Source organism: Vigna unguiculata, chromosome 11 (genome assembly GCF_004118075.2).
Source record: "Vigna unguiculata cultivar IT97K-499-35 chromosome 11, ASM411807v1, whole genome shotgun sequence".
In the NCBI taxonomy this organism is placed as follows: domain Eukaryota; kingdom Viridiplantae; phylum Streptophyta; class Magnoliopsida; order Fabales; family Fabaceae; genus Vigna; species Vigna unguiculata.
In genome coordinates, this window is record NC_040289.1 from 38,631,404 (window position 1) to 38,656,808 (window position 25,405).

Here is a 25,405-nt window from a genome sequence, read left to right on the forward strand (position 1 = left end):
GATTTTGCCCCAGCCAAGACAGTTCATATAATGGACTTAAAATTAAGTTTTGTTGTTCCTCACTTTTTATTCCATTTTCTTTACTCAATTTAACCCGACAAAAAAGTAGGGCAATTGTTTGTCCTTGCATCATCATGAGATCCCAGATAACAAACTTGGGAAGGAATCCCCCATTCCAGGAGTAAGATACTTAATTGACTAACTTATAATTTCAATCGGTTTTTCTCTGTATTGCATCGATGATGTTTTCTAAAACTTATCTTCTTTTCCTCTCTCTTACAATGTAATTATTATTTTTATTGAACTTAATTATAAAATGTAGAGATAATAGCTGAACTTAAATCTGATACATTAAGAATTATTTGGTTAGAGACAGCTACCTAATCTCTTATTCGACAACTCTGTAGATCAGAATTAGATCAGAATGCCAGATGAAGAAAATATGCGAGAAAACTCTTCATGTACGAAAATTCTCATATAACATTTTCTGTACTAACCCAAGATGTAAAAAAAAAATGGAGACAGTATTTTCAAAGCAAGAAAGTATGCTACAAAAATTGTGTCTATACATTTACATTAATCTACTCTTCATGGATTAGTAACTCATCAAGCGAGAAGTGATATCCAAGAACACATCTTCTCTGCAAGGAATCGTTAGACCACCCATTGGGTGGTCATAGCCAAATTCTTCCACTGCTTGATTCAACAAGTCTTGAAATGATGGTTGGTTCAAGTATGATACCGCTTCATTTTCTCTCCAACATACACTGCAAGGTAGCCCTTTGCCACATCCGCACCCTTGGAAGATGCTTGGTTTGTAGTAAACGATGCCTTTCTCATACCAGGTAAACGAAAACCCATTGTTGTAAGTGTTGAGACTTGGGACAAATGGAAAAAAGATTCTGTAAGATGCAAGCTTTTGAACTTCAAATGCTTTGGGAATTGAATGATTTTTGTTGTGCTTAATGCTTGCAGGCTTGAATATAAATAGAGATGAAAGAATTCTTTGAAATTGTTGTCTACTTAAATAATTGAAGGGGAAAGCTATCAGATATGAATCATGGGACCAATAGAGAGACAGGGGCATATGGTGTTGCCTTGTAGGACTTTCTCAAGGATAAATGTAACATGTTATTGTGGATAGTACGGGTCTTTCCGTATTCTTACAATCTCACACTTTTGGAGATTAAAATAAATTCTGAGATACATTTAAAATAGTCATGTTCCCAGGGTAGCATGTCACTATTCTTATCAATATTTTAGTAATGGTAATAAATTCAATTTGTAAGTATTTTTTTTTATCATTCACACAGTTCATTTGTCTCAGCAGTTAGACAGTACAACAACATTAGAAGGTTGCTTACAGGATAAAAAACACTTCATTGTTCTCTTGAATTACACTACATAAGCAAAACAATATGTGAATTTTTTTAGTCTGCCGAAGAATATAGACAATCATTCACGTAACCTCTTTAATTTCATGGGCATTATATAGCGAAAATTGCAATAAACACTGTTAGTAAATTTCATTTTTAAGCACCCTTTTGGTTTTGTGCAACATAAACGGTAATGTTTTGAATATTAGTGCACCTTTGAAGACCAAGAAAATGGAAACCCATTTGCATATGAAAAGAAGCAACAGACTAAAGTCTAAAGGAGTTGTTATTTCTAGAGTAAAAATCAAAAGAGGATTGAAAATACTTATACTGGATGAAGATGGAAATGTCACAAACACAATTAAAAACGTTGTGTACAAATAAATTTTTGAAATTCTTTGACAAATAAGAGATTATAGATATGTAATTTATTATTTATTATTTTGATTTTAACTTATTCGTTTGTATAAACATAGATCAACTTATTTATCTTTTTGCTTCTTCTTCAATTGTTATCTTTCAAAGCATTGCATGTTCTGTTCTGGAGCAAAATCATTGTCTAAAATGCAAAGCTTACAAGGAAGTTGGTGCTATATCTCATGTAAGTTTGTAATAAACATTCATGTAAGTTTGTAACATCTCATTCTACTAATGTATTTTGAAAACAGCTTGAGCAAAGAGGTGTAATTTGGTAACACTTCTTTATAAAGTGTTCTTCTGTATTAGTGAATTTTTTGTTGTTGCAGATAAAAAATCAGACAATAGAACAAACAAATTAAATACAACAACAGTGCTTCTGAAAATACAAACATATCAGGTTTGATTGGACTTAACTATAAAACCATAAAAATGAACACTAAGATTGATATTAAAAATGAACCATAAAACAAATAAAAATGCAAGTAATTAATATATAATCCGTAGTAAATAAAAATAAAACATGTATCTAAATATTACAAATTCAAATAATAACATTAAGATTGATATTAATATAATAATAATAACAGTAATATTATTTAAAATAAAAATAAAAATAAAAATAATAATAATAATTATATTAATATTAATACTAATACTAATTATTATTTTTTAAATTTAAATGATTATTTATAATAAAAAAATTACATTTTATTTTTATTATTTTACTAATTTTAGTAACTACTTGTTTGGATTCAACTAATTACTCAAATATAAAGACAAGCCAACAACAAAGCAAATAAAAATATAAATAATTAAAATATAATCTCGTAGTACATAAAAATAAAATGTGTATCTAAATTCTACCATCCAAATAATAAAAATGTAAGTAATTACAATATAATATTGTTAATATAATATTGTTTCACAATTGAAATAATAGCAATAATACTAATATTATTTATGACAAGTATAGTACTAATAACAATAAATAATAATAATAAAACTAATAATAATAATGTTATTAATAATAATAAATTTTTCTAGTTTCTTTTTCTATGATATATAAAAAGATTAATATATTATATATCGATATTATAAGTAATGCCATACTATTATTTTTACTACTACTAATATTATCAACAAATTTAATAATAACAACAATCATATATAATCATAATATTAATGTATTATATATTAATAATAATAATAATAATAATAATAATAATAATAATAATAATAATAATAATAATAATAATAATAACGTAATAATTTTACTATTAATAATGTTAATAATTTTCATAACAACAAAACATAATAGTAATACTAATAATTTCACTACTAATTTAAGTATTAAATTTTTCATATTATAGTTAATAATTTTTCTAATTGTTTTTTTACTCGTAATAATAATATATAATAATAATAGTAACTATTTTTTTTTAAATAATTATTCCAATATAATGATAAATCAACAATAAAACGAACAAAATAAATTCAAGTAATTGAAACATGATCCTATAATAAAAAAAATAAAATGAGAGTCTAACTATAATAATAATATCATTTTAATATATATCATCCACAACTGTAAACTCTAAACTTCTAGTACTACTTAAAAAAATAGAGGTCAATCAAGCTAATTAGAAGTTACAGTAACAGGTAAAATGAGATAAATCTTAGGTCGAAACTACAGTGTTAATTATTTGTTTATAAAATACTTTTAATGTATTAATTAGCTACCAAATATTTTTTATTCACTAAAATATGATTTAATATATAATGTTTTAGTACCAATTTAACGACTAAAATAAATATGATTTTATAAAATATGTTTAATATAGTAATGAGTTACAAAATATTTTATAAAATTTTAAACCAGTTTTTTAATCTTTATTATAAATTATAGATTCGTATATACAATATAGTTGTTATTTATATAGAAAGTAATTTTTATTATATATTATAGATTGGTATATGCAATATATTTGTTATTTATATAAAAAGTAATTTAATAACTAAATGTATAAAGAACAAGAATTAATCGGTAGATTAATAGTTCTAACATTTTGTAATTAATTGATACATAATAGTATTGATATAAATGAGTAATTTTAAAAAAAAGAATTCCTGTTTCTAAAATTTTTCGTTTCTCTCTTAGTAAAAAAGAATTGGGCGGGAACACTTTTATTCCCCTATAAAGTTTTGATTTTCTAATTCCCTCCTCACTCAGATTATTCTTGTTTCTCAAACTCTCTTGTTTCTCAAATCCTCTCTTTTCCATTTTTGATTTCTCCAACTCTAACACAACATTCAACATTCTTCTCCTTACTCTCGTCTATAACCACCAATCTACCCGATCGCGTTCTTGTTTCTTTTCCTCTTTGTTCCTCACCCAAATGTGATATGAAAGAATAACAAGAAATATTGCAAGAACCCTAATAGAGCCCAAAGCCCTAAATTGTGAAGGGAGAAAACCGAAATCCATTCAAGGTTTCTCATGCCCAGTTCTTCGTTGTAGCCGCTCGAAGATGGTACAACTCAATGTGAATTCATTCGATTGCAAATGCGAGATTGTCATAGTAAAAGGTTGCTTCTTTGCGCAAGTTTGCAAGCCCTAACGATTTCAAAGGGGATTCGATTGGTGGTCTGTGAAGTGAAAAGAACATACCTGATAAGTAATCGAAATTTCCCATGCTTTGATTGTTGATTTGAACCATTTGTCATCCTTCTGCGTCTTTATAATTCTACAGGGTTAGAAATATACAAATATACTCTTGTTTTTCTCTGGTCTTTGTATGATCTATGTTATCGTGCGTCTTCTCTTTTTTCGTCTGTTTGTCTGAAGTTTCTGGAAACTTGTTCACACGATTTTCGGTCTATGATTTTTGAAAGCTTCATCAGGTAATTTCTTCGTATTGGAAGTGAGATTTCATATTTAAGTCACCATTGATTTCAATTTTTCTTTATTGTGGTGCATTCCTTTTGAATTTAAGCAGAGTAACTTATCAGGAGGAATTGTTTTTCATACATGTTTTGACTTGAGTAACTACGTTTAGTGTTAGCAAACACTTATTAGTTGAGTCTTTGACTTCTTATTCACTGGAATCATAGAATTTGATTTATCATAAATTGTAACCAATTTAAAAGCGCAGTATCCCTGACTCAACTTGATACATGAAGAGAAAATGAGTGAGACCAAGGTTCATGTACCAAATATCTCATTCAGATGAACATTTTTATACAATTGCTCAAGTAAGATAACAAAAACCTTGAGAGAGAACATGTTCAAGATAATAAACTGATACAAAAATGTGTCAAAATTAGTATACATCTAATTCAGTTTCATCTTCATAGTATTAAGACGGTTCAAGTATGATACCGGGATCACAAACCGTTTCATTTTCTCTCCCACATAGACTGCAAGGCAGCCCTTTGGCACACATGCAAGACTTTTGAAGATCCTTGTATTGCAGCCAGGGTTGCCTTTCTGATACCATGTAACCGAAAACCCATGTTGATGTATTGACACTTTGGGAGAGAAAGTTGAGAAAGATAGTTGTAATATAATAAGATGCTACTTTTTGTGTTCCAATGCTGTTGGTTGTGACTGATTTTTTGTTGCCCTAAATGCTTGCAGCCATCGATATACATATATAGAGAGATGAAAAGTTTGTAAGAATAGTTTGATACTTGAATGATTGAGGGGAAAATGCTGTGAATCATGGGACCAATATGACATGTTATAGAAGATAGCACAAGTTCCATCTTTCAAACAGAATCCAATTGAAATAAAGTATATGTATGATCTCTCACTATTGTTGCCATATAATTCATCACCCAAAATGTATCATCCAGCTGTGCTTCAACATCAATCCACGTGAACAAAACATGGCTAAAGCATGTTTGAGAAAAATATGGAATATGGATTAATGCATATTGAGGCTTTATGTCGGCTATTGTCTGATAAGGTGGGGTTACACGCTTGTATTCTACTTTATGCTTAATATACCGAAGACAGTACCACATGATATTTTGCAAGTACACACTCCTGGCTTTGCACTCACTTTTTCTACATTTTCTGGAGAATCTTATACTACCCTTTTGCCTTCTCTAACTTGTAACAGTTTTCTGGAGACACTAACATTTATTTTTTCATCCCAAAAAAGATGGTAATATCTTAAAATAGTTCAAGGTTTGAAGAATATTAAAATAGTGGAGAAGTCGTCACTGCCTTATCCTGTTGTAGCCGCAAAACCAACTAACATCGTCATGCTAAGATGGTGTCGCTGCTTGACTAACATATATGAAGATTGACTAACTTATAATTTCAATGAGTTTTTCTCTGTATTGCATCGATGTTGTTTTCTAAAACTTATCTTCTTTTCCTCTCTCTTACAATGTAATTATTATTTTTATTGAACTTAATTATAAAATGTAGAGATGATAGCTGAACTTAAATCTGAGACATTATGAATTATTTGGTTAGAGACAACTACCTGATCTCTTATTCGACAACGTAGATCAGAATTAGATCAGAATGCCAGATGAAGAAAATATGCAAGAAAACTCTTCATGTATAAAAATTCGCATAACATTTTCTGTACCGCCCCAAGTAATGGGAAAAAAAATGGAGACAGTATTTTCAAAGCAAGAAAGTATGCTACAAAAATTGTGTCTATACATTTACATCAATCTAATCTTCATGGATTAGCAACTCATCAAGCGAGAAGTGATATCCAAGAACAGATCTTCTCTGCAATGAAACGTTAAACCACCCATTGGGTGATCATACCCAAATTCTTCCACCACGTGGCTCAACAAGTCTTGAAATGATGATTGGTTCAAGTATGATACTGGAATTACAAACTGCTTCATTTTCTCACCAACATACACTGCAAGGTAGCCCTTTGCCACGTCCGCACCCTTGGAAGATGCTTGGTTTGTAGTAAATGATGCATTTCTGATACCAGATAAACGAAAACCCATTGTTGTAAGTATTGAGACTTGGGACTAATGGAAAAAGATTTTGTGAGATGCATGCTTTTGAACTTCAAATGCTTTGGGAAGTGAATGATTTTTGTTGTGCTTAATGCTTGCAGGCTTGAATATATATAGAGATGAAAGAATTCTTTGAAATTGTTGTCTACATAAATAATTGAAGGGGAAAGCTATCAGATAGGAATCATGGGACCAATAGAGAGACAGGGGCATATGGTGTTGCCTTGTAGGACTTTCTCAAGGATGAATGTAAGATGTCATAGTGGATAGTACGAGTCCCACCTTCTAAAGTGAGTTCAGTTCAAATAAAAGTGACGTATGATCTAAACCTCTAAAATATAATGGTGTCAGATCTCCTCCTATCCGTAGCCTTATATTCAATAGTCAGAAATTGCATTCCATCTATAACATACTTGAACATTAGATGTATTGTTACCAATTTTTGATTAATGACAACAAAATCAGTTGAGAAGTATTTTTGTTAATCGATTACAATGTTCACTACTCTCTGAAATTAGAACCGTAGATAGAAGTAGAAGGTTCTTGCCTGAAAAATAGGGTTTATTGTTCTTTTTAATCCACAGCACGACATTCTGTCAGAAAATGTGATTTTACTATATATATATATATATATATTATGTTCTGTTTGTTAAGTTTTTTCAGGTTGATATTAATTATAAACCTTGTTTTGTGGGAAAGTTAGTTGTATTATTAATGGTTAGGTAAGAATGAATGGTAGCGTTTATTCCATGCTGATTTACATCTCTCTTGTTAATTAGAGAGAAACCCTTTTGTAGCATATAAGCTACTGCACTCTAGAATATTGTAAGTAGGCTCTTTATCTTCACAACCAAAGTTCTCTTCTCTGTTTTTTGCCCAGTTTTAAGTTCTGTACTCAAAAAATTAAAATTCATGGCCTCAAGCATATTTAAAATGTGTTGTCCCTTTGAATAGCACAGGTAATAGTGGACTTCTCCATATGGTAAATTTTATTTTATCAGAATGAGCTATATCATTCAACTGTGTCACACGTGACTTGTATCTATATTCTCCCCATCTATGAGCTCCACAATTGCTTGATCTCACCATACAACAATGCTGCAATTAAATATGTTTTGCATTGCCCTTTCCGAATTCTTACAATCTCACACTTTTGGAGATGAAAATAAATTGAGATACATTTGAAATAGGCATGTTCCCCGGGTAACATGTCATTATTCTTATCAATATTTTAGTAATGGTAATAAATTCAATTTGTAACTATTTTTTTTTATCATTCACACAGTTCATTTGTCTCAGCAGTTGGACAGTACAACAACATTAGAAGGTTGCTTACAGGATAGAAAAACACTTCATTGTTCTCTTGAATTACACTACATAAACAAAATCATATGTGAGTTTTTTTAGTCTGCTGAAGAATATAGACAATCATTCACGTAACCACTTTAATTTCATGGGCATTATATAGGGAAAATTGCAATAAACACTGCTAGTAAATTTCATTTTTAAGCACCCTTTTGGTTTTGTCCAACATAAACTCTAATGTTTTGAATATTAGTGCACCTTTGAAGACCAAGAAAATGGAAACCCATTTGCATATCAAAAGAAGCAACAGACTAAAGTCTAAAGGAGTTGCTATTTCTAGAGTAAAAACAAAAAGAGGATTGAAAATACTTATACTGCATAAAGATGGAAATGTCATGAACACAACTAAAAATGTTGTGTACAAAGAATTTTTTGAAACTCTTTGACAAAGAAGAGATTATAGGTATGTATTTTATTATTTTTGATTCGATTTTAACTTTCGTTTGTATAAACATAGATTAACTTATTTATCTTTTTGCTTCTTCTTCAATTGTTATCTTTCAAAGCATTGCATGTTTTGGACTGGAGCAAAATCATTGTCTAAGATGCAAGGCTTACAAGGAAGTTGGTGCTACATCTCATGTAAGTTTGTAATAAACATTCATGTAAGTTAGTAACATCTCATTCTACAAATGTATTTTGAAAACAGCTTGAGCAAAGAGGTGTAATTTGATAACATTTCTTTATAAAGTGTTCTTCTATATCAGTGAATTTTTCGTTGCAGATAAAACATAAGAGAACAGAACAAATAAATTAAACACAACAACAATGTTTGTGAAAGTACCAACATATCAGGTTTGATTGGACTTAACTAAGTTGAAATTGAAATTTTTTACTATGTATATGTTTTTGACTCAAACTTGACAATGATAAACTATTCAAATTGTTATACAGAGGCAGTCGTTAATTGAATTGGAGTTTAGTGAGTCTTTTGTTTATTCCCTAATTCTTCTTATATCAAAGATTTATTTTTATTCTGTTTATATCTTGCACTTTTGAAGCATACAACCATTTGAAAACAGGTTCCAAAACATAGAAAAACGTTGTGTACAAAGCAATTTTTGAAGATGTTTAACAAATAAGACATTATAGGTATGTAATTGATTATTTTTTATTCTTATTTTAACTGATTCATTTGTATAAACATAGATTAACTTTTTTATATCTTTGCTTATTCTTCAATTGTTATCATTGAAAACAGCTTGAACAAAGAGGTGTAATTTGGTAACACTTCGTTATAAAGTGCTCATTTTTATCGGTCATTTTTTTGTTGTTGGTTGTTGCAGATAAAAAAAAAAAAGACAACAGAAGAACAAATGACATAAAGCAACAATGCTTCTCAAAGCAACAATAGTATGTTTTTTATTAGGTTCTTAATTGATTTATTTTAGGTATCATACACTTGCCATTTCTTTAAAGATATCTTATTTTCATCATATTTTTAGTATGCTTCTGAAAGTACCAACATATCAGGTTTGATTGGAGTTAACTAAGTTGAAATAGATATTTTGTACTATATATATGTTTTTGACTCGAACTTGACAATGATAAACTATTCAAATTGTTATACAGAGGCAGCCATTAATTGAGTTGGAGTTTTGTGAGTCTTTTGTTTTTTACCTAATTCTTCTTATCTCAAAGATTTATTTTTATTTTGTTTATATCCTGCACTTTTGAAGTCATACAACCATTTGAAAACAGGTTCCAAAACAAAGAAAAACGTTGTGTACATAGCAATTTTTGAAGATGTTTAACAAATAAGACATTATAGGTATGTAATTGATTATTTTTTATTCTTATTTTAACTGATTCATTTGTATAAACATAGATTAAATTTTTTATATCTTTGCTTCTTCAATTGTTATAATTGAAAATAGCTTGAACGAAGAGGTGTAATTTGGTAACACTTTGTTATAAAGTGCTCATTTGTATCAGTCATTTTTTTGTTGTTGGTTGTTGCAGAGCAGATAAAGAAATTAGGTTCTTATTTGATTTATTTTATGCATCATACACTTGCCATTTTTAAAGACATCATATTTTCATCATATATACATTATGAGAGAATAAAACGTGAAAGAGGTTGGTGTTCCCAAAATTTCTCATTCAGATTAAATTTCATTTACAAATTCAGACATCAAAAAATGTGGAGAAGGAAATGTTCTCAAGGTAAGAAACTATGATACAAAAATGTGTCAAGTATATGGCTACATCTAAGTCAGTTCCATCTTCATGCAATTAGCAGCTATTGAAGCGAGAAGTGATATCTGAGAACACATCTTCTCCACAAGGAATTGTGAGACCACCAGTTGGATGGTCATAGCCAAATTCTTCCTCAGCTTGACTCAAAAGATCTTGAAATGAAGGTTGGTTCAAGTATGATACAGGGATCATAAACCGCTTCCTTTGATCTCCAACATAGACTGCAATGTAACCCTTTGGCACATCCACAGCTTTTGAAGATGCCTTTCTGATACCGAGTAAACGAAAACCCATGTTTTATATGATGATACTTGGGAAGAGAAAGTTGAGAAAAGATAGTTGTAAATATTTGTTTTTGGAGCTAAAATGCTTTAGGATGTGAACGATTTTGGATGCCTAAAAGGCTTGCAGCCATGAGTATATATAGATGAAAAATTTTGTAGGATATCTTTGGGTACTTCAATGATTGAGGATGGTGGGCTATGAGATAAGAGTTATGTGACCGACAGGACCAAAAGGGCACATGGTGTTGCCTTAGAAGTGTTTCTAAGGGATTAATGGGAGTGTTATAGTCGATAGTACACTATCACAAGCCAGTCCACTTGAAATAGAGATGACTTATGATTTCAAATCTCATGAATATAATGGCCTATGATCTCTCACTGTCCTTTACCTTATAATTTGATCTATCCAGCTGTAATTCAACATTAGGTAACGTGAAGAAAACATGTTCAAAGCATGTTTGACAAAACGTGGAATACCAATTAATCCATGATCGGAATTAGGCCTTCACTTAGCCACGTTTCATTGGTAACATGCAAAGGCTTAATGTTTCCCGTTGTTCAACAAGGTGGGGTTACACACCTGTACCCTACTTTATGCTTCATACAAGTACTGCAGACCACACCACGCAATATCTCTTCTATATGCTCTCCTTCTTTTAACATCTATATATACACTACCCTATACCTTCAAAACAACACAAGCCTTCGGAATCCTCAAGCATCAAAATTCGGATTCATTCTCTGTAAATTTCAGATTGTTCTTCCTTAAACAAGCTCAAAAAATGGGTTTCCGTTTTCCTGCAATCCGACGGACATCATTGACAGCAAGACAAGGAACTTCAAAATCAGAAGACATACCAAAGGGCTACTTTGCCGTGTATGTTGGAGAGAAACAAAATCGGTTTGTGATTCCCATCTCTTACTTGAACCAACCATCATTCCAAGAGTTACTAAGTCAAGCTGAGGAAAAGTTTGGATATGATCATCCCATGGGAGGTCTCACAATTCCTTGCAGTGAAGATGTCTTCCAACATACAATTTCTTATTTCAATTAGTGAACAATAGATCTCACCTTAGGAGACTGACATAGCTTATTAGAGACATTTTGTACAGTAGGCATCTTCTCGAATTGTAACTATTTTTACCAAATTTTCGGTGACGATGATGAATTAAAATTCTGAGTTTCTATCTATTTTTTCCTTTCAATGTTTACTTCTCCCGGCAATTACAATGGTATACATCACTAAAAAGACTCATTCACGAAAATTCCATAGCATAAATAAGAAACCCAAGTGCTTCGCAGTCAGTGCAAGGCTGGGAGGGGAAAGAGATATAAGTATTTTTTGAAAGGGCAAAGGAGAAGCATCAATTTCAATAGAACGAGTTTCAGAGTTTTTAATGTTTTTCATGCATCTGGCAGATTTTGCCCCAGCCAAGACAGTTGTGTTGTTTCAGTTCATTTCAATGGATAACATCCCTTGACATAGAAATTTCATATGCATCATGTAAGGATTCTTTTATCTATCTATATATATAAATATTCTATGAACATAGTTTTCATTTTGTAAGAGGATGAGATTGTTTATTTTGGTTGTTTGGATTGTTAAACAAGCATTACAGAAGAAAGAAATAAAAAAGGGAGAAATTACTTCATCCCATCCATCACCATGGGATTCCACCCCCTAAAAAATCTTCATGGGGAAACCTCTCTTTTTATTCCATTTTCTTTTCTCAATGTTTATCCAATAAAAAAATGGGGCAATAATCTTGAGATCCCAGATTACAAACTGGGCAATAATCCCCCATATAGTTTATTTCAATTTTCATCTCACAAAAGTTGGTTTTATCTTAAATAGTTCAAGGATTGAAGAATATCCACAACCTTTTTTGACCGTAAAACCAACTATATCATCATGTGAAATGGTATTGCTGGTTGATTCACATATATGAATCGGGTCCTCCCTCGTATGCATAGACTTGTTTGGATGGTTTTGATCTTTTGTCAAGCCATATTTCAGATTATCAGTGACCAGGGATAGTTCACAAAAATCTTAAAGCGAGATGAAATCAAAGCAGTTCAGTTTCACAAAGACTTATAATTTCGATGAGTTTGTCTCTCTTATTTTCCTCTCTGTTATAATGTAGTTATTTTGTCACTGAACTTAGCTATAAAATGTAGAGATATTAGCTGAATTTAAATCCGAGACATTAAGAATTAGTTGGTTGGAGATAACTAGCTAATTTCTTATTCGATGACTATGTAGATCTGAATGATAGATGAAGAAAATATCTGAGAACACTTCATGCAGGGAACTTGTCGTAACATTTTTTGTACTGTCCAAAGTAATATAATAAAAATGGAGAAAGAATATTTTCAAGGTAAGAAACTATACTACAAAATTGTGTCTATACATTTACATCAGTTTTATCTTCATGGATTAGCACTTCATCAAGCGAATGATATCGAAGAACATATCTTCTCTGCAAGGAATAGTGAGACCACCCATTGGATGGTCATACCCAAATTCTTCCTCACTTTGACTCAACAAATCTTGAAATGAAGGTTGGTTCAAGTATGATACAGGGACAATAAACCGCTTCATTTTATCTCCAACATAGACGGCAAGGTAACCCTTTGCCACGTCAACTGCTTTTGAAGATGCTTGGATTGCTGGAAGGGATGCCTTTCTAATTCCGGGTAAACGAAAACCCATGTTTTATATGATGGTACTTGGGAAGAGAAAGTAGAGAAAAGAGAGTTGTAAATAAGATGTTTGTTTTTGGAGCTAAAATGCTTTAGGATGTGAACGATTTTGGTTGTCTAAAAGGCTTGCAGCCATGAATATATATAGATGAAAAATTTTGTAGGATATCGTTGGGTACTTGAATGATTGAGGGTGGAGGGCTATGAGATAAGAGTTATGTGACCGACAGGACCAAAAGGGCACATGGTGTTGCCTAAGAAGTGTTTCTTAGGGATTAATGGAAGATGCTATAGTCGATAGTACACTATCACAAGCCAATCCGCTTGAAATAGAGATGACTTATGATTTCAAATCTCATGAAAATAATGGCCTATGATCTCTCATTGTCCTGTACCTCATAATTTGATAGTATCCAGCTGTAATTCAACATTAGGTAACGTGAATAAGACATGTTCAAAGCATGTTTGACAAAACGTGGAATACCAATTAATCCATTATCAGAATTAGGCCTTCACTTAGCCACGTCTCATTGGGAACATGTGGGGGCTTAATGTTTCCTGCTGTTCAACAAGGTGGGGTGACACACCTGCACCCAACTTTATGGTTCATAGAAGTACTGCAGACAACACCACGCAATATCTCATCATTATGCTCTACTTCTTTTAGCATCTATATATACACTACCCTATACCTTCAAAAACATCACAAGCCTTCGAAATACTCAAGCATCAAAACCCAGATTCATTCTCTGTAAATTTCAGATTGTTCTTTTTCCTTAAACAAGCTCAAAAGATGGGTTTCCGTTTACCTGCCATCCGACGGACATCATTCACAGCAAGACAAGCAACTTCAAAATCAGAAGACATACCAAAGGGCTATTTTGTGGTGTATGTTGGAGAGAAACAAAATCGGTTTGTGATTCCAATCTCTTACTTGAACCAACCTTCATTCCAAGACTTACTGAGTCAAGCTGAGGAAGAGTTTGGATATGATCATCCCATGGGAGGCCTCACAATTCCATGCAATGAAGATGTCTTCCAACATACAATGTCTTCCTTCAAGGGACAATAGATCTCACTTTAGGAGACTGACATAGATTATTAGACACATTTTGTACAATAGCCATCTTTTCAAACCTGTAACTATTATTACAAAATTTTTTGTAATTATGATGAATTCAAATGGCAAGTTTCTGTTTATTTATCCATGTCAATGTTTACTTTTCCCAACAATTAGAATGTTATACAGCACCAAAAAGACTCGATTATTCTCATAAATTTCACAGTATGAGAAAACCAAGAGCTTCACAATTAGGACAAGGCAGGGAGGGGCAGAGGTATTAGTATTTTGCTAGGCCAAGGAGAAGCTTCAATTTCTTTAGAATAGATTTGAAAGGTTTTTAAATATTTAACAAACATGTAAAATTATTGGTCCCAATCATTTGCGAGATTTTGCACTTGCCAAGGCAGTTATGGTGGACTTAAAATCAAGTTTTGTTGTTCCCATTCAATTCAATGGGATGATGTAAGGTTTCGTTTATTTATATATAGATTCTGAGAATAATTTCCATTTTGTAAGAGGATGAGTTATCTATTTTTGTTGTTTGAATTGTTACATAAACATTACAGAAGAAAGAAAACAGGGAGAAATTACTTCATCCCATCCATCACCATGTGATTTCAACCCTCTAAAATAGTTATCGGGGCAAAACCTCACTTTTTATTCCATTTTCATTTCTCAATTATACCCAACAAAAAAACAGGGCAATTGCTTGTCCTTGCATCATCTTGAGATCCAAAGTTTAGAACTTATATGGATGCTTAATTTCAATTTTCATAAAAAAAAGAAAAAGATATGGTAATGATCATGGCAAGAATGTGTTGCTGCTTGGCTCATATAAATGAAAAATTGTTAGTTATAAAGAATTGGATCTCTTTGTGTCAGGCCATATTTCAGATTTTCAGTTACCAGGGATGGTTCACAAAAGTCTTGAAGCACTTTGAACTCAACGCAGTTCAGGTTGACAAAAAGTTGTTATTTGGATTACTTGTTCTCTTTGTTTATCTATTGGAACGGTCATTTTTGTTTCAAACTTTCTCTTGTAATCTAGTTTTTTTTCATTGAACTTAGTTATCAAATGTAGAGATAAAAGCTGAATTTAAATCTGAAACATTAAGAGTTATTTGGTGAGCAACAACTGATTAATTTCTTATTAGACAACTACGTAGATCCGAATGACTGATGAAGAAAATATGTGCGAATAGTACTCTTCATGTAGGAAATTTCTCATAAATTTTTATACTGTCCCGACAAAGATAACAAAAATGGACAGAATAGATAAGAAAATATGCTACAAAAAATTGTGTCTATACATTAAAATCAGTCTCGTCTTCATGGATTAGCACCTCATCAAGCGAGAAGTGATATCCAAGAACTCGTGTTCTCCACAAGGAATCGTGAGACCACCCATCGGGTGATCATACCCAAATTCTTCCACTGCTTGACTCAACAAGTCTTGAAACGAAGGTTGGTTCAAAAGTGATACAGGGATCACAAACCGCTTCATTTTCTCTCCAACATAGACTGCGAGGTGGCCCTTTGCCACATCCTTGGAAGATGCTTGGTTTGTAGCAAATGATGTCTTTCTGATACCAGGTAAGCGGAATCCCATTGTTGTATGTGTTGAGACTCAGGACAAAAGTGTTATGAAAAAAAGGACTATGTAAGATGCAAGCTTTTGAACTTCAAATGCTAGGGAAGTGAATGGTTTTTGTTGTGCTTAGTGCTTGCAGGCTTGAATATATATAGAGATGAAAGAATTCTTTGAAATTGTTGTCTACTTAAATAATTGAAGGGGAAAGCTATCAGATATGAATCATGGGACTCATAGTGAGACAGGGGCATATGGTGTTGCCTTGTAGGACTTTCTCAAGGATAAATGTAACATGTTATTGTGGATAGTACGGGTCCCACCTTTTTAAGTGAATCCACTTGAAGTATGATCTAAACCTCTAAAATATAATGGTGTATGATCTCTCGTTATCCGTAGCCTTATAATTCAAGTCAGAAATTACTTTCCATCTTCAACATTAGGCTGCATTATCAATCTGAAGAGAACATGTCCCAAGCATGTTTACACCATTATGAAATACCAATTAATGCATGAATAAACCTTTAATATCACTTAGGCACGTCTCGGTTGTTTGATAAGGTGGTGGGCTTACACATGTCTACACAACTTTATCCTTGACAGAGGCATTGATGACAGAACCACATGATATCTCATGTGTATGCCCTCCATCTTTTAACACTCTTTTCCTTCTAATTCAGTTTCTAGGAAGTCCTTAAAACTATATGAACACTATCTTTATCCCATTCTCAAGCATCATTTTTTTGGTCCATTCTTTCTAAATCTTGAATTGTTCTTCTTTCTTCTCATAAAAAGCTCAAAAATGGGTTTCCGTTTACTTGGTATTCGACAGGCATCATCCACAGCTAGGCAAGCAGCTTCAAAATCGGTAGAAGTCCCAAAGGGATATCTTGCAGTGTATGTTGGAGAGAAACAGAAGCGGTTTCTGATTCCAATATCGTATTTGAACCAACCTTCCTTCCAAGATTTATTGAGTCAAGCTGAGGAAGAGTTTGGATATGATCATCCCATGGGTGGCCTCACAATTCCTTGCAATGAAGAACTATTCCAGCATAGAACTTCTTGCTTGAAGGGGCAATAAATATCAGTTTTAGAGATTGACATAGATATGTAGAGAAATTTTGTACAATAGGGAAATTCTCTAACTTGTAACTATTATTACCCAGTTTTGAGTAATGACAACAAAATCAGTTGCATAGTACTTTTGTTAATCAATTACAAAGTTAACTTCTCCCTGAAATTAGAATCGTGGATAGAATTAGAAGGTTTCTTGCCTGAAAAAAAAGAGTTTATCGTTCTTTTTAATCCACAACACAACACTCATCTGCTTCACAGTCTGGGCAGTCCTATAATACTATTTTGCCACGGCCAAGAGAAACATTAATTTATCTGGGACAGAATTTTAGAGATTTTAAGTTCTATACTCCAAAAATAAAAATCCATGGCCTCAATCATACACAACACAACATACGCTGCCCCATGAATATGCAGCAGGTAATGGTGGACTTCTCCATGCTTTGGGTACAGTAATAAAATTTATCAGAATTGAGCTATATCATTCAACTGTGTCACACCTGTATCCATATTCTCCCCATCTATGACCTCCCCCTTTGCTTGATCTCACCATACAACAATGCTGCAATCTCCAATTAAATTATATTTGGCATTGTACTTTCCGTATTCTGCACAACTAACAAGAGCCAGTGGTTGAAGTTGTTAGCACAAAGAATTGCATTGGTTTTATCTTGTGACTTTATCGTCTACAGCTATTGATTGATTTGAATTGAAACTCTTACACACAAGACAACTAATGTACATATACAACTATCAATAGTTGAAGTCAATCCTTTTAGCTGTCATACAGCTATTGTTACAATCAGCGTACTTTAGTTTGATTAATCCATAGTATCTTTCTCGATTACTGATTACTTTATCACATGCTTCTTTTTGTTGATTGACATGGCAGATGAAACTCAAGAACTTCTCAATACTATATATACTTAACCTTCGGAAATACTTTGGACCAGGATGCTAATCTGGCTCATGCAATAGTTAAAACATATATTAGATGGTTTACAATGGAGGAGATTATCAGAGTAATACGGATTAAATTTTGATTGATTACTTGTGAGACAAAGAAGGTATTGTATATTATCATCAAAAGGGAATTTTCACAATCACCACAAATTCACTCTGTACAAAGTGAACCTCAAGAGTTGCTTTTATAGACCTACACAATCCATTGAAGAACAGAAATGGAGACCCGGTGAAGGTCAAAGAACATATTAAACAGACTTGTGTGTGAAGTATTTGATTGAGATTTAAGACATGTTTATACTAGTGCGCCCTATTTAAAACATGATTTATTTTCTGTTCAAGTAAGAAGGAAATTGATAAAGATTGGCCTAGTTAACGAGAAAATAAACATGGGAAGGCAGAAATGTAAGGTCAAAATTTCTTTATTTTGTGCAAAAAACAGAGAAATTTTTGTTAAAGCACCTGTGTAATGAACAGATTTAAATCTAGTTTCCAATTAGATATCATTCTATGATTAGACGCCTTTTAAAAATTACAGTATAATGTATTTCAATCGAATTTATGTTTTATTCTAGCCCTAAAACCAACCAATGTGCTGAATTGCTCTTGTGAAGATAGTGTTCCTGCTCAACTCACTGAGATGAAGATTTGTTTTTCATAACGGGATCTCCTCCATATGGTGCTGTTACATAGGTTCCAGTGGCAAAATATACAGATATGAAATTACTGTCCCATGGTTTGTATGAAATCTTGCGTAAGGTCACTTTTTTGAGACGGTCTCAGAGATAGATGAAACAAAAATTAATAAAGCTAGATCTTCCTCACGAAACATAATAACTCCTGGTTTCTTTCACCCTTTTCAGGACTTTGAAAGAAACTTTCATTTTACCATTCGAAACTTAATATTCAGCTTATTAAATCCCGTTGATTTTCATAATAGCAAATAAGGAGGAGAGAAGATAACTAAGGTAATGGTCATAAATTTCATCTTTGTATGAACATTTTTACACTTGCATGAGTATGATAAAAAATGAGAATATTTTCAAGATCAAAACTTGAATTACATAAATTCTGTCAATTGATGCTAGGGTTAGTCTTCACAGGATTAGAAACTATTAGTTCAAACGAGAAGTGATATCTAAGAACTCTTCTTCTCTGCAAGGAATTGTAAGACCACCCATTGGATGTTTATATCCAAATTCTTCCTCGGCAAGAATCAACAATTCTTGAAATGATGTTTGCTTCAAGTATGATGTGGGGATCACAAATCTCTTCATTTTCTCTCCGACATAAACTGCTAGGTAGCCCTTCGGTGTGTTCACTGCTTTTGAAGATACTTGGCTTCGTGTGAATGTTGCCTTTCTGATACCAAGTAAACGAAAACCCATCGTTATGTGATGAGACTTTGAAAAGAGAATGTTCTGAAGAAACACTTGTAAATATGATGCAAATTTTTGAACTTGGAATATGATGGTCCTAAGTGCTCATAGAAATGAATATATAGATGTAAGGATTTGTAATTTGGCTACTTGAATAATTAGTTGAGGGCTGTGAAATCGGAGTATTGGTCCAACTGGGAGACAAGAGCATGTGGTGTTGTCTAGGACTTTCACAAGAACCAACCTAACTTTCTTAATAGATAATAGAAATACCACTTGAAATGAATGGTACGTATGGCCACAAACCTCAGGAATGTTATTTGTGGTCTATATAATATATAGTTATCACTTGTCCTATAGGCAGATATTAGTTACCAGCTGTACCAGTACTTCAGCATTATAAGCTGTTCTATCAAAATGAAAACATGTCTAAAGTTTGTTACCAAATTATGGAGTACCATTTAATGCATGATCAAAAATTGTGCTTGGGTAGAACAAGTTCATGCTCTATGTTAGCCATTGTTTAAGAAGGTGGGGTTATACTCTTCTACACAGCTACACCTTTGATAGAGAAGTGTCTAAGACAACCACACATGATATCTCATCTCTGTGTCTTCATCTATTACTAACCATTTCTGTTCGTATTTGTTTTGAACAGAATTTTGAAGATTATAAATACAGTTTCCCCTTACCTTCACGAACACAAGTAACTTGCATCATCAAGCACCAACATTTAGATACATTCTTCATCAATCAAACATATTTTCCTTGTTCTTCTTGTTTCAGCCAAGTACAAAAATGGGTTTCCGTTTACCTGCAATTCGACGGTCATCATTCAGTGCTAATCAACCAGCTTCAAAATCAGTAAAAGTTCCAAAGGGATATCTTGCAGTGTACGTTGGAGAGGAAAAGAAGAGGTTTTTGATACCTGTATCATACCTGAACCAACCTTCATTCCAAGACTTACTGAGTCAACTTGAAGAAGAGTTTGGACATGATCATCCCATGGGTGGCCTCACAATTCCTTGCTGCGAAGATGTCTTCCAATGTATAATTTCTTGTTTGAGTGGACAATAAATTCCACACTTTAGGAGACCGACTTAGATCAATAGAGCTTTTTGTATCATAGCCATCTTCTCTGACTTGTAACAATTGTTACCAAATTTTTGAGTAATGACAACGAATTCAATTGCTTAACTATTCTATTTATCAATTACAATTTTCACTTATCCCTGCAATTAGAATGGTAGACAGCATCAGAAGACTGCTAGCTGGAAATGAAAAAAGTAAAAGAACTTGAATGTTGTCATAAATTCCAAGACTTGATAGTTAATAACAAACAAAGTGCTTCATAGTCAGGATTTTGCTAGGTCCACAGAGAAGCTTCAATTTATTTGGGAAGGGACTGAATATTTTTAACTTTAATATACATCATACTAAAATTCAGGGTCCCAGCGTTCACAAGGTTCCACCAAATTCCCTAGGTGGCTGCATGGATTTAATTTCAATAGATAGCATCCATGGCTAAAGAGATTTCACATTTATTTGGCAAATTGTTAAATTGATTTATATAAAATCTTTGTAAGAATACCACATTATTTCAGTTTCAATTTCCATGTACTCGAACATAGTTTCCATTTTGTAAGAGGATGAGATTGTTTATCTTGGTTGTTTGGATTGTTAAACAAACATTACAGAAGAAAGAAGAAAAGGGAGAATTTACTTCATCCTATACATCATCATGTGATTGCGCCCCTTTAAAAATCCTCATTGGTGAAAACCTCACTTTGTATACCATTTTCTTTTCTCAATGATACCCAATAAAAATGTAGGGCAATTTCTCGTCCTTGCATCATCTTCAGATCCCAGATTACAAAGTGGGGCAATAATCCCACTTTCTTCGAGTAAGATACTTAATTTCAATTTTCATCCCAAAAAAGATGGTAGTATCTAAAATAGTTCAAGGTATGAAGAGTATTCGATTAGTGGAGAATTCGTCACTTCCATAATCTGTTGTGACCGTAAAACCAACTAACATGATCACTCGAAGATGGTGTCGCTGCTTGACTCAAATTTTTTATCATAAAGAATGGAGTCATCCCTCGTATGTGCATGGACTTGTATTGTATGGATGGTTTTTCGTCAAGCCATATTTCAGATTTTCAATGACCAGGATGGTTCACAAAAATCATAAAAGTAAGATGAAATCAAAACAGTCGAGTTTCGCCAAGACATACAGTTTTGATGACTTTTTTTCTTTATTGCACTAATGATCTTGTTTTAAACTTATCTTCTTTTCCTCTGTTATAATGTAGTTATTTTGTCATTGAACTTAGCCATAAAATGTAGAGATAATAGCTGAATTTAAATCTGAGACATTAAGAACTATTTGGTTGGAGACAACTAACTCATTTCTTATTGGACAACTGTGTATATGAATGACGGATGAAGAACATATGTGAGAAAACTCTTCATGTAGGAAATTTCTCGTAAGATTCTTTCTACTGTCCAAAGTAATATAACAAAAATGGAGAAAGAATATATTCAAGGTAAGAAACTATGCTACAAAATTGTGTCTATCCATTTACATCTGTCAGATCTTCATGGATTAGCACCTAATCAAGCGAGAAGTGATATCCAAGAAAGCATCTTCTCTGCATGGAATTGTGAGACCACCCATTGGATGTTCATACCCAAATTCTTCCTCGGTTTGACTCAACAATTCTTGAAATGCAGGTTGGTTCAAGCATGATACAGGGATTATAAACCGCTTCATTTTATCTCCAACATAGACTGCAAGGTAACCCTTTGGCACGTCCACAGCTTTTGAAGATGCTTGGATTGCTGGAAGGGATGCCTTTCTGATACCAAGTAAACGAAAACCCATGTTTTATATGTTGATAATTGGAAAGACCAAGTTGAGAAAAGAGAGCTGTAAATAAGATGCTAGTTTTTGGAGCTAAAATGCTTCAGGATGTGAACGATTTTTGCTGTTCTAAATGCTTGCAGCCATGAATATATATAGAGATGAAAAATTTTGTAGGATATCGTCTGGTACATGCATGATTGAGGGAGGATGGCTGAGATAAGAGTCATGGGACCGATAGGACAGAAAGGGCACATGGTGTTGCCTTGGAAGTGTTTCTTAGGGATTAATGGGAGATGTTAAAGTTGATAGTACACTATCTCAAGCCAATCCACTTCAAATAGATTAGATGTATGATTTCAAATCTAATGAATATAATGGTCTATGATCTCTCACTGTCCTTTGCCTCATAATTTAATCTATCCAGCTGTAATTCAACATTAGGTAACGTGAAGAAAACATGTTCAAAGCATGTTTGGCAAAATATGGAATACCAATTAATCCATGAAGAGACTTAGGCCTTCACTTAGCCACGTATCATTGGGAACATGTGGAGGCTTAATGTTTCCTGCTGTTCAACAAGGTGGGGTTACACACCTGCACCCTACTTTATGCCTGATAGAACTATTGCAGACAACACCATGCGATATCTCATCTGTAAGCCCTCCTTCTTTTAACAGCTATATATACACTATCCTATACCTTCAAAAACATCACAAGCCTTTAGAATCCTCAAGCATCAAAATTCGGATTCATTCTCTGTAAATTTGAGATTGTTGTTCTTCCTTAAACAAGCTCAAAAAATGGGTTTCCGGTTACCTGCCATCCGACGGGCATCATTCACAGCAAGACAAGCAACTTCAAAATCAGAAGACATACCAAAGGGATACTTTGCCGTGTATGTTGGAGAGAAACAAAATCGGTTTGTGATTCCGATCTCTTACTTGAACCAACCATCATTCCAAGACTTACTCAGTCAAGCTGAGGAAGAGTTTGGATATGATCATCCCATGGGAGGCCTCACAATTCCTTGCAGTGAAGATGTCTTTAAGCATACAATTTCTTGCTTGAATAGACAATAGATCTCACTTTAGGAGACTGACATAGCTTATTAGAGACATTTTGTACAATAGGCATCTTCTCAATCTTGTAACTATTAATACCAATTTTTGAGTAATGATGATGAATTCAAATGCAAGTTTCTATCTATATATCTGTTTCAATGTTTACTTCTCCCAGCAATTAGAATGCTATACAGCACTAAAGACTCGATTATTCCTCATAAATTCCACAGCATAAGAAAACCAAGTGCTTGGCAATCAGGGCAAGGCAGGGAGGGGGCAGAGGTGTTAGTATTTTGCAAGGACAGAGGAGAATCATCAACTTCTAGAACGAGTTTCAAAGGCTTTTAAGTTTTTTATGCACAGTAGCGGATTTTGCCCCAGCCAAGACAGTTATAATGGACTTAAAATTAAGTTGTGTTCACTACTTGGTATATCATGTACAGTACACAGATAATAGTATTTTGCCAGGGCCACTGAGAAGCTTCAATTTATTTGGGAAAGGTCTGAAAAAAATTTAACTTTTATATACATGATACTCGTAAAATTAAAATTCTGGGTCCCCCATCGTACACAAGATTCCTCCAAATTGCCTAGGTGGTTACAATGGGTTTAATATGAAGTTCTATTGTTCCCACTTTAATTTCAATAGATAACATCCATGGCTAAAGAGATTTCATATTCATTTGACAAATTGGTTAGTTGATCTATATAAACAATGTGTAAGAAGACCACATAATTTTAATTTTAGAATCAGGAGAGAGTTCCCCATTTGGGTTGTTTGATTTACCAAACAAACCCTAAAAAAGGAAGAAAAAAAAAGAGCAGTGAATGTACCGATTTATCTACTTTCTGTTTCTCTCCAAAAGTAGAAAGGTAGTCTTCAAAAGGTTTGAAGAATCTTCATATGTGGTTCACAAAGACGTATGGATGAAAAATCTTCTCAGGCCATGTTTCTGTGACTAGGGAAAGTTCACAAAGACTATAATTTTAAGATTTTTTTCATGATTGACTTTTTCTCCATGTCTCTTAATCACATCAGTCATTGTATGTTAAATTTATCCTTCTTATTGATTTATGGAATTCAGTTATAAAATTATGAGTTACCAGTTTTATTTCAATTATAAACATCAAGAATGGTTTTATTTAAATCAACTCAGTTTTAGCCAATTTCTTATTCGATCAATATTTTCATCAGACTGTTAAATGAAGAGAAAATGTGAGAAAAAGCTTCATGTAGGAAACTTCTCATTTAAATTAACATTTATTTACAATTGCCAGAGTATATGATAGCAAAAACGAGGAGAATATTTTCAAGCTAAGAAACTATGCTACAAAAAATCTGTCAGGTTTAGTCTACATCTATGTCAGCTTCATCTTCAAGGGGCTAACACTTATTCAAGCTAGAAATAATATCCAGGAACAAGTCTTCTCTGCAAGGAATTGTGAGACCGCCCATTGGATGATCATAACCAAATTCTTTCTCAGCTTGACTCAACAAATCTAGAAATGAAGGTTGGTTCAAGTAAGATACAGGGATCAAGAACCGTTTCCTCTTCTCTCCAATATACACTGCAAGGTAGCCCTTTGGCACATCTACAACTTTTGAAGAAACTTGGTTTGCAGCAAATGATGTTTTCCTGATACTAGGTAAGCGAAAACCCATCGTTATGTGTGCTGAGACTTGGGAATAAAATGCTGTGAAAAAATCTCGTGAATAAGATACAAGATTATGATCTTCAAATGCTTTCTGATGTGAATGATTTTTTTTTTGTTCTAAACGTTTACAGTCTTGAATATATATATAGATGAAAGAATTTGTAAGAAATTGTTGTCCTTGTGTATTATTGAGGGTGGAGGGCTATGAGATAAGAATTAGGGAACCAACAGGGAGACATGGCATATGGTTGGTGTTGCCTTGGAAGATTTTCTAATGGATGAATGCAACATGTTATAATTGATCATATGGGTCCCACATTCTGGAGCAAATGCACTTGAAAAAAATAGGCTTGTGATACCAAACCTGTCTATGATATCTCGCAATCCTTAGCCTTATAATTCATCA

At 33.0% G+C, this 25,405-nt stretch overlaps 5 protein-coding genes, 1 long non-coding RNA gene and 1 pseudogene across 6 annotated transcripts; 2 read left to right on the forward strand and 5 right to left on the reverse strand.

The window, feature by feature from the left end:
• Nucleotides 1-336: 336 nt before the first annotated feature.
• Nucleotides 337-963, reverse strand: LOC114169662 (annotated as a pseudogene).
• A 5,637-nt stretch (nucleotides 964-6,600) lies between these two features.
• Nucleotides 6,601-9,175, forward strand: LOC114169667. The gene is made up of 3 exons (XR_003600977.1): nucleotides 6,601-6,786; nucleotides 6,896-8,741; nucleotides 8,884-9,175. It is a non-coding gene; the product is annotated as an uncharacterized LOC114169667 (long non-coding RNA).
• Nucleotides 9,176-9,448: 273 nt separating this feature from the next.
• On the reverse strand, nucleotides 9,449-10,873 carry LOC114169663 (auxin-induced protein 15A-like). The gene has a single exon (XM_028054914.1). It carries the CDS (start codon nucleotides 10,650-10,652, stop codon nucleotides 10,395-10,397), a length of 258 nt encoding a protein of 85 aa, XP_027910715.1. The 5' UTR covers nucleotides 10,653-10,873; the 3' UTR covers nucleotides 9,449-10,394.
• Nucleotides 10,874-12,916: 2,043 nt separating this feature from the next.
• Nucleotides 12,917-14,129, reverse strand: LOC114169660 (auxin-induced protein X10A-like). The gene has a single exon (XM_028054912.1). It carries the CDS (start codon nucleotides 13,354-13,356, stop codon nucleotides 13,081-13,083), a length of 276 nt encoding a protein of 91 aa, XP_027910713.1. The 5' UTR covers nucleotides 13,357-14,129; the 3' UTR covers nucleotides 12,917-13,080.
• Nucleotides 14,130-15,622: 1,493 nt separating this feature from the next.
• LOC114169661 (auxin-induced protein X10A-like) lies at nucleotides 15,623-16,172 on the reverse strand. Its single transcript, XM_028054913.1, has one exon. It carries the CDS (start codon nucleotides 16,016-16,018, stop codon nucleotides 15,746-15,748), a length of 273 nt encoding a protein of 90 aa, XP_027910714.1. The 5' UTR covers nucleotides 16,019-16,172; the 3' UTR covers nucleotides 15,623-15,745.
• Nucleotides 16,173-16,417: 245 nt separating this feature from the next.
• On the forward strand, nucleotides 16,418-17,222 carry LOC114169520 (auxin-induced protein 15A-like). Its single transcript, XM_028054704.1, has one exon. The coding sequence runs from the start codon at nucleotides 16,800-16,802 to the stop codon at nucleotides 17,076-17,078; it is 279 nt and encodes a 92-aa protein (XP_027910505.1). The 5' UTR covers nucleotides 16,418-16,799; the 3' UTR covers nucleotides 17,079-17,222.
• Nucleotides 17,223-19,073: 1,851 nt separating this feature from the next.
• Nucleotides 19,074-22,999, reverse strand: LOC114169521 (auxin-induced protein X10A-like). Its single transcript, XM_028054705.1, has 2 exons — nucleotides 22,072-22,999; nucleotides 19,074-19,460 (listed from the first exon to the last, which is right to left on the reverse strand). Exons 1-2 carry the CDS (start codon nucleotides 22,298-22,300, stop codon nucleotides 19,150-19,152), a joined length of 540 nt encoding a protein of 179 aa, XP_027910506.1. The 5' UTR covers nucleotides 22,301-22,999; the 3' UTR covers nucleotides 19,074-19,149.
• Nucleotides 23,000-25,405: the final 2,406 nt, after the last annotated feature.

Coding starts and splice junctions, on each gene's coding strand:
- LOC114169521 (XM_028054705.1), bottom strand. CDS start 22,300: ATGGGTTTTCGTTTACTTGGTATCAGAAAGGCATCCCTTCCAGCAATC. Junction 19,461..22,071: donor GGGTGGTCTCACAATTCCAT/GCAGAGAAGATG, acceptor TACAAGTGTTTC/TTCAGAACATTCTCTTTTCA.
- LOC114169660 (XM_028054912.1), bottom strand. CDS start 13,356: ATGGGTTTTCGTTTACCCGGAATTAGAAAGGCATCCCTTCCAGCAATC.
- LOC114169663 (XM_028054914.1), bottom strand. CDS start 10,652: ATGGGTTTTCGTTTACTCGGTATCAGAAAGGCATCTTCAAAAGCTGTG.
- LOC114169520 (XM_028054704.1), top strand. CDS start 16,800: ATGGGTTTCCGTTTACTTGGTATTCGACAGGCATCATCCACAGCTAGG.
- LOC114169661 (XM_028054913.1), bottom strand. CDS start 16,018: ATGGGATTCCGCTTACCTGGTATCAGAAAGACATCATTTGCTACAAAC.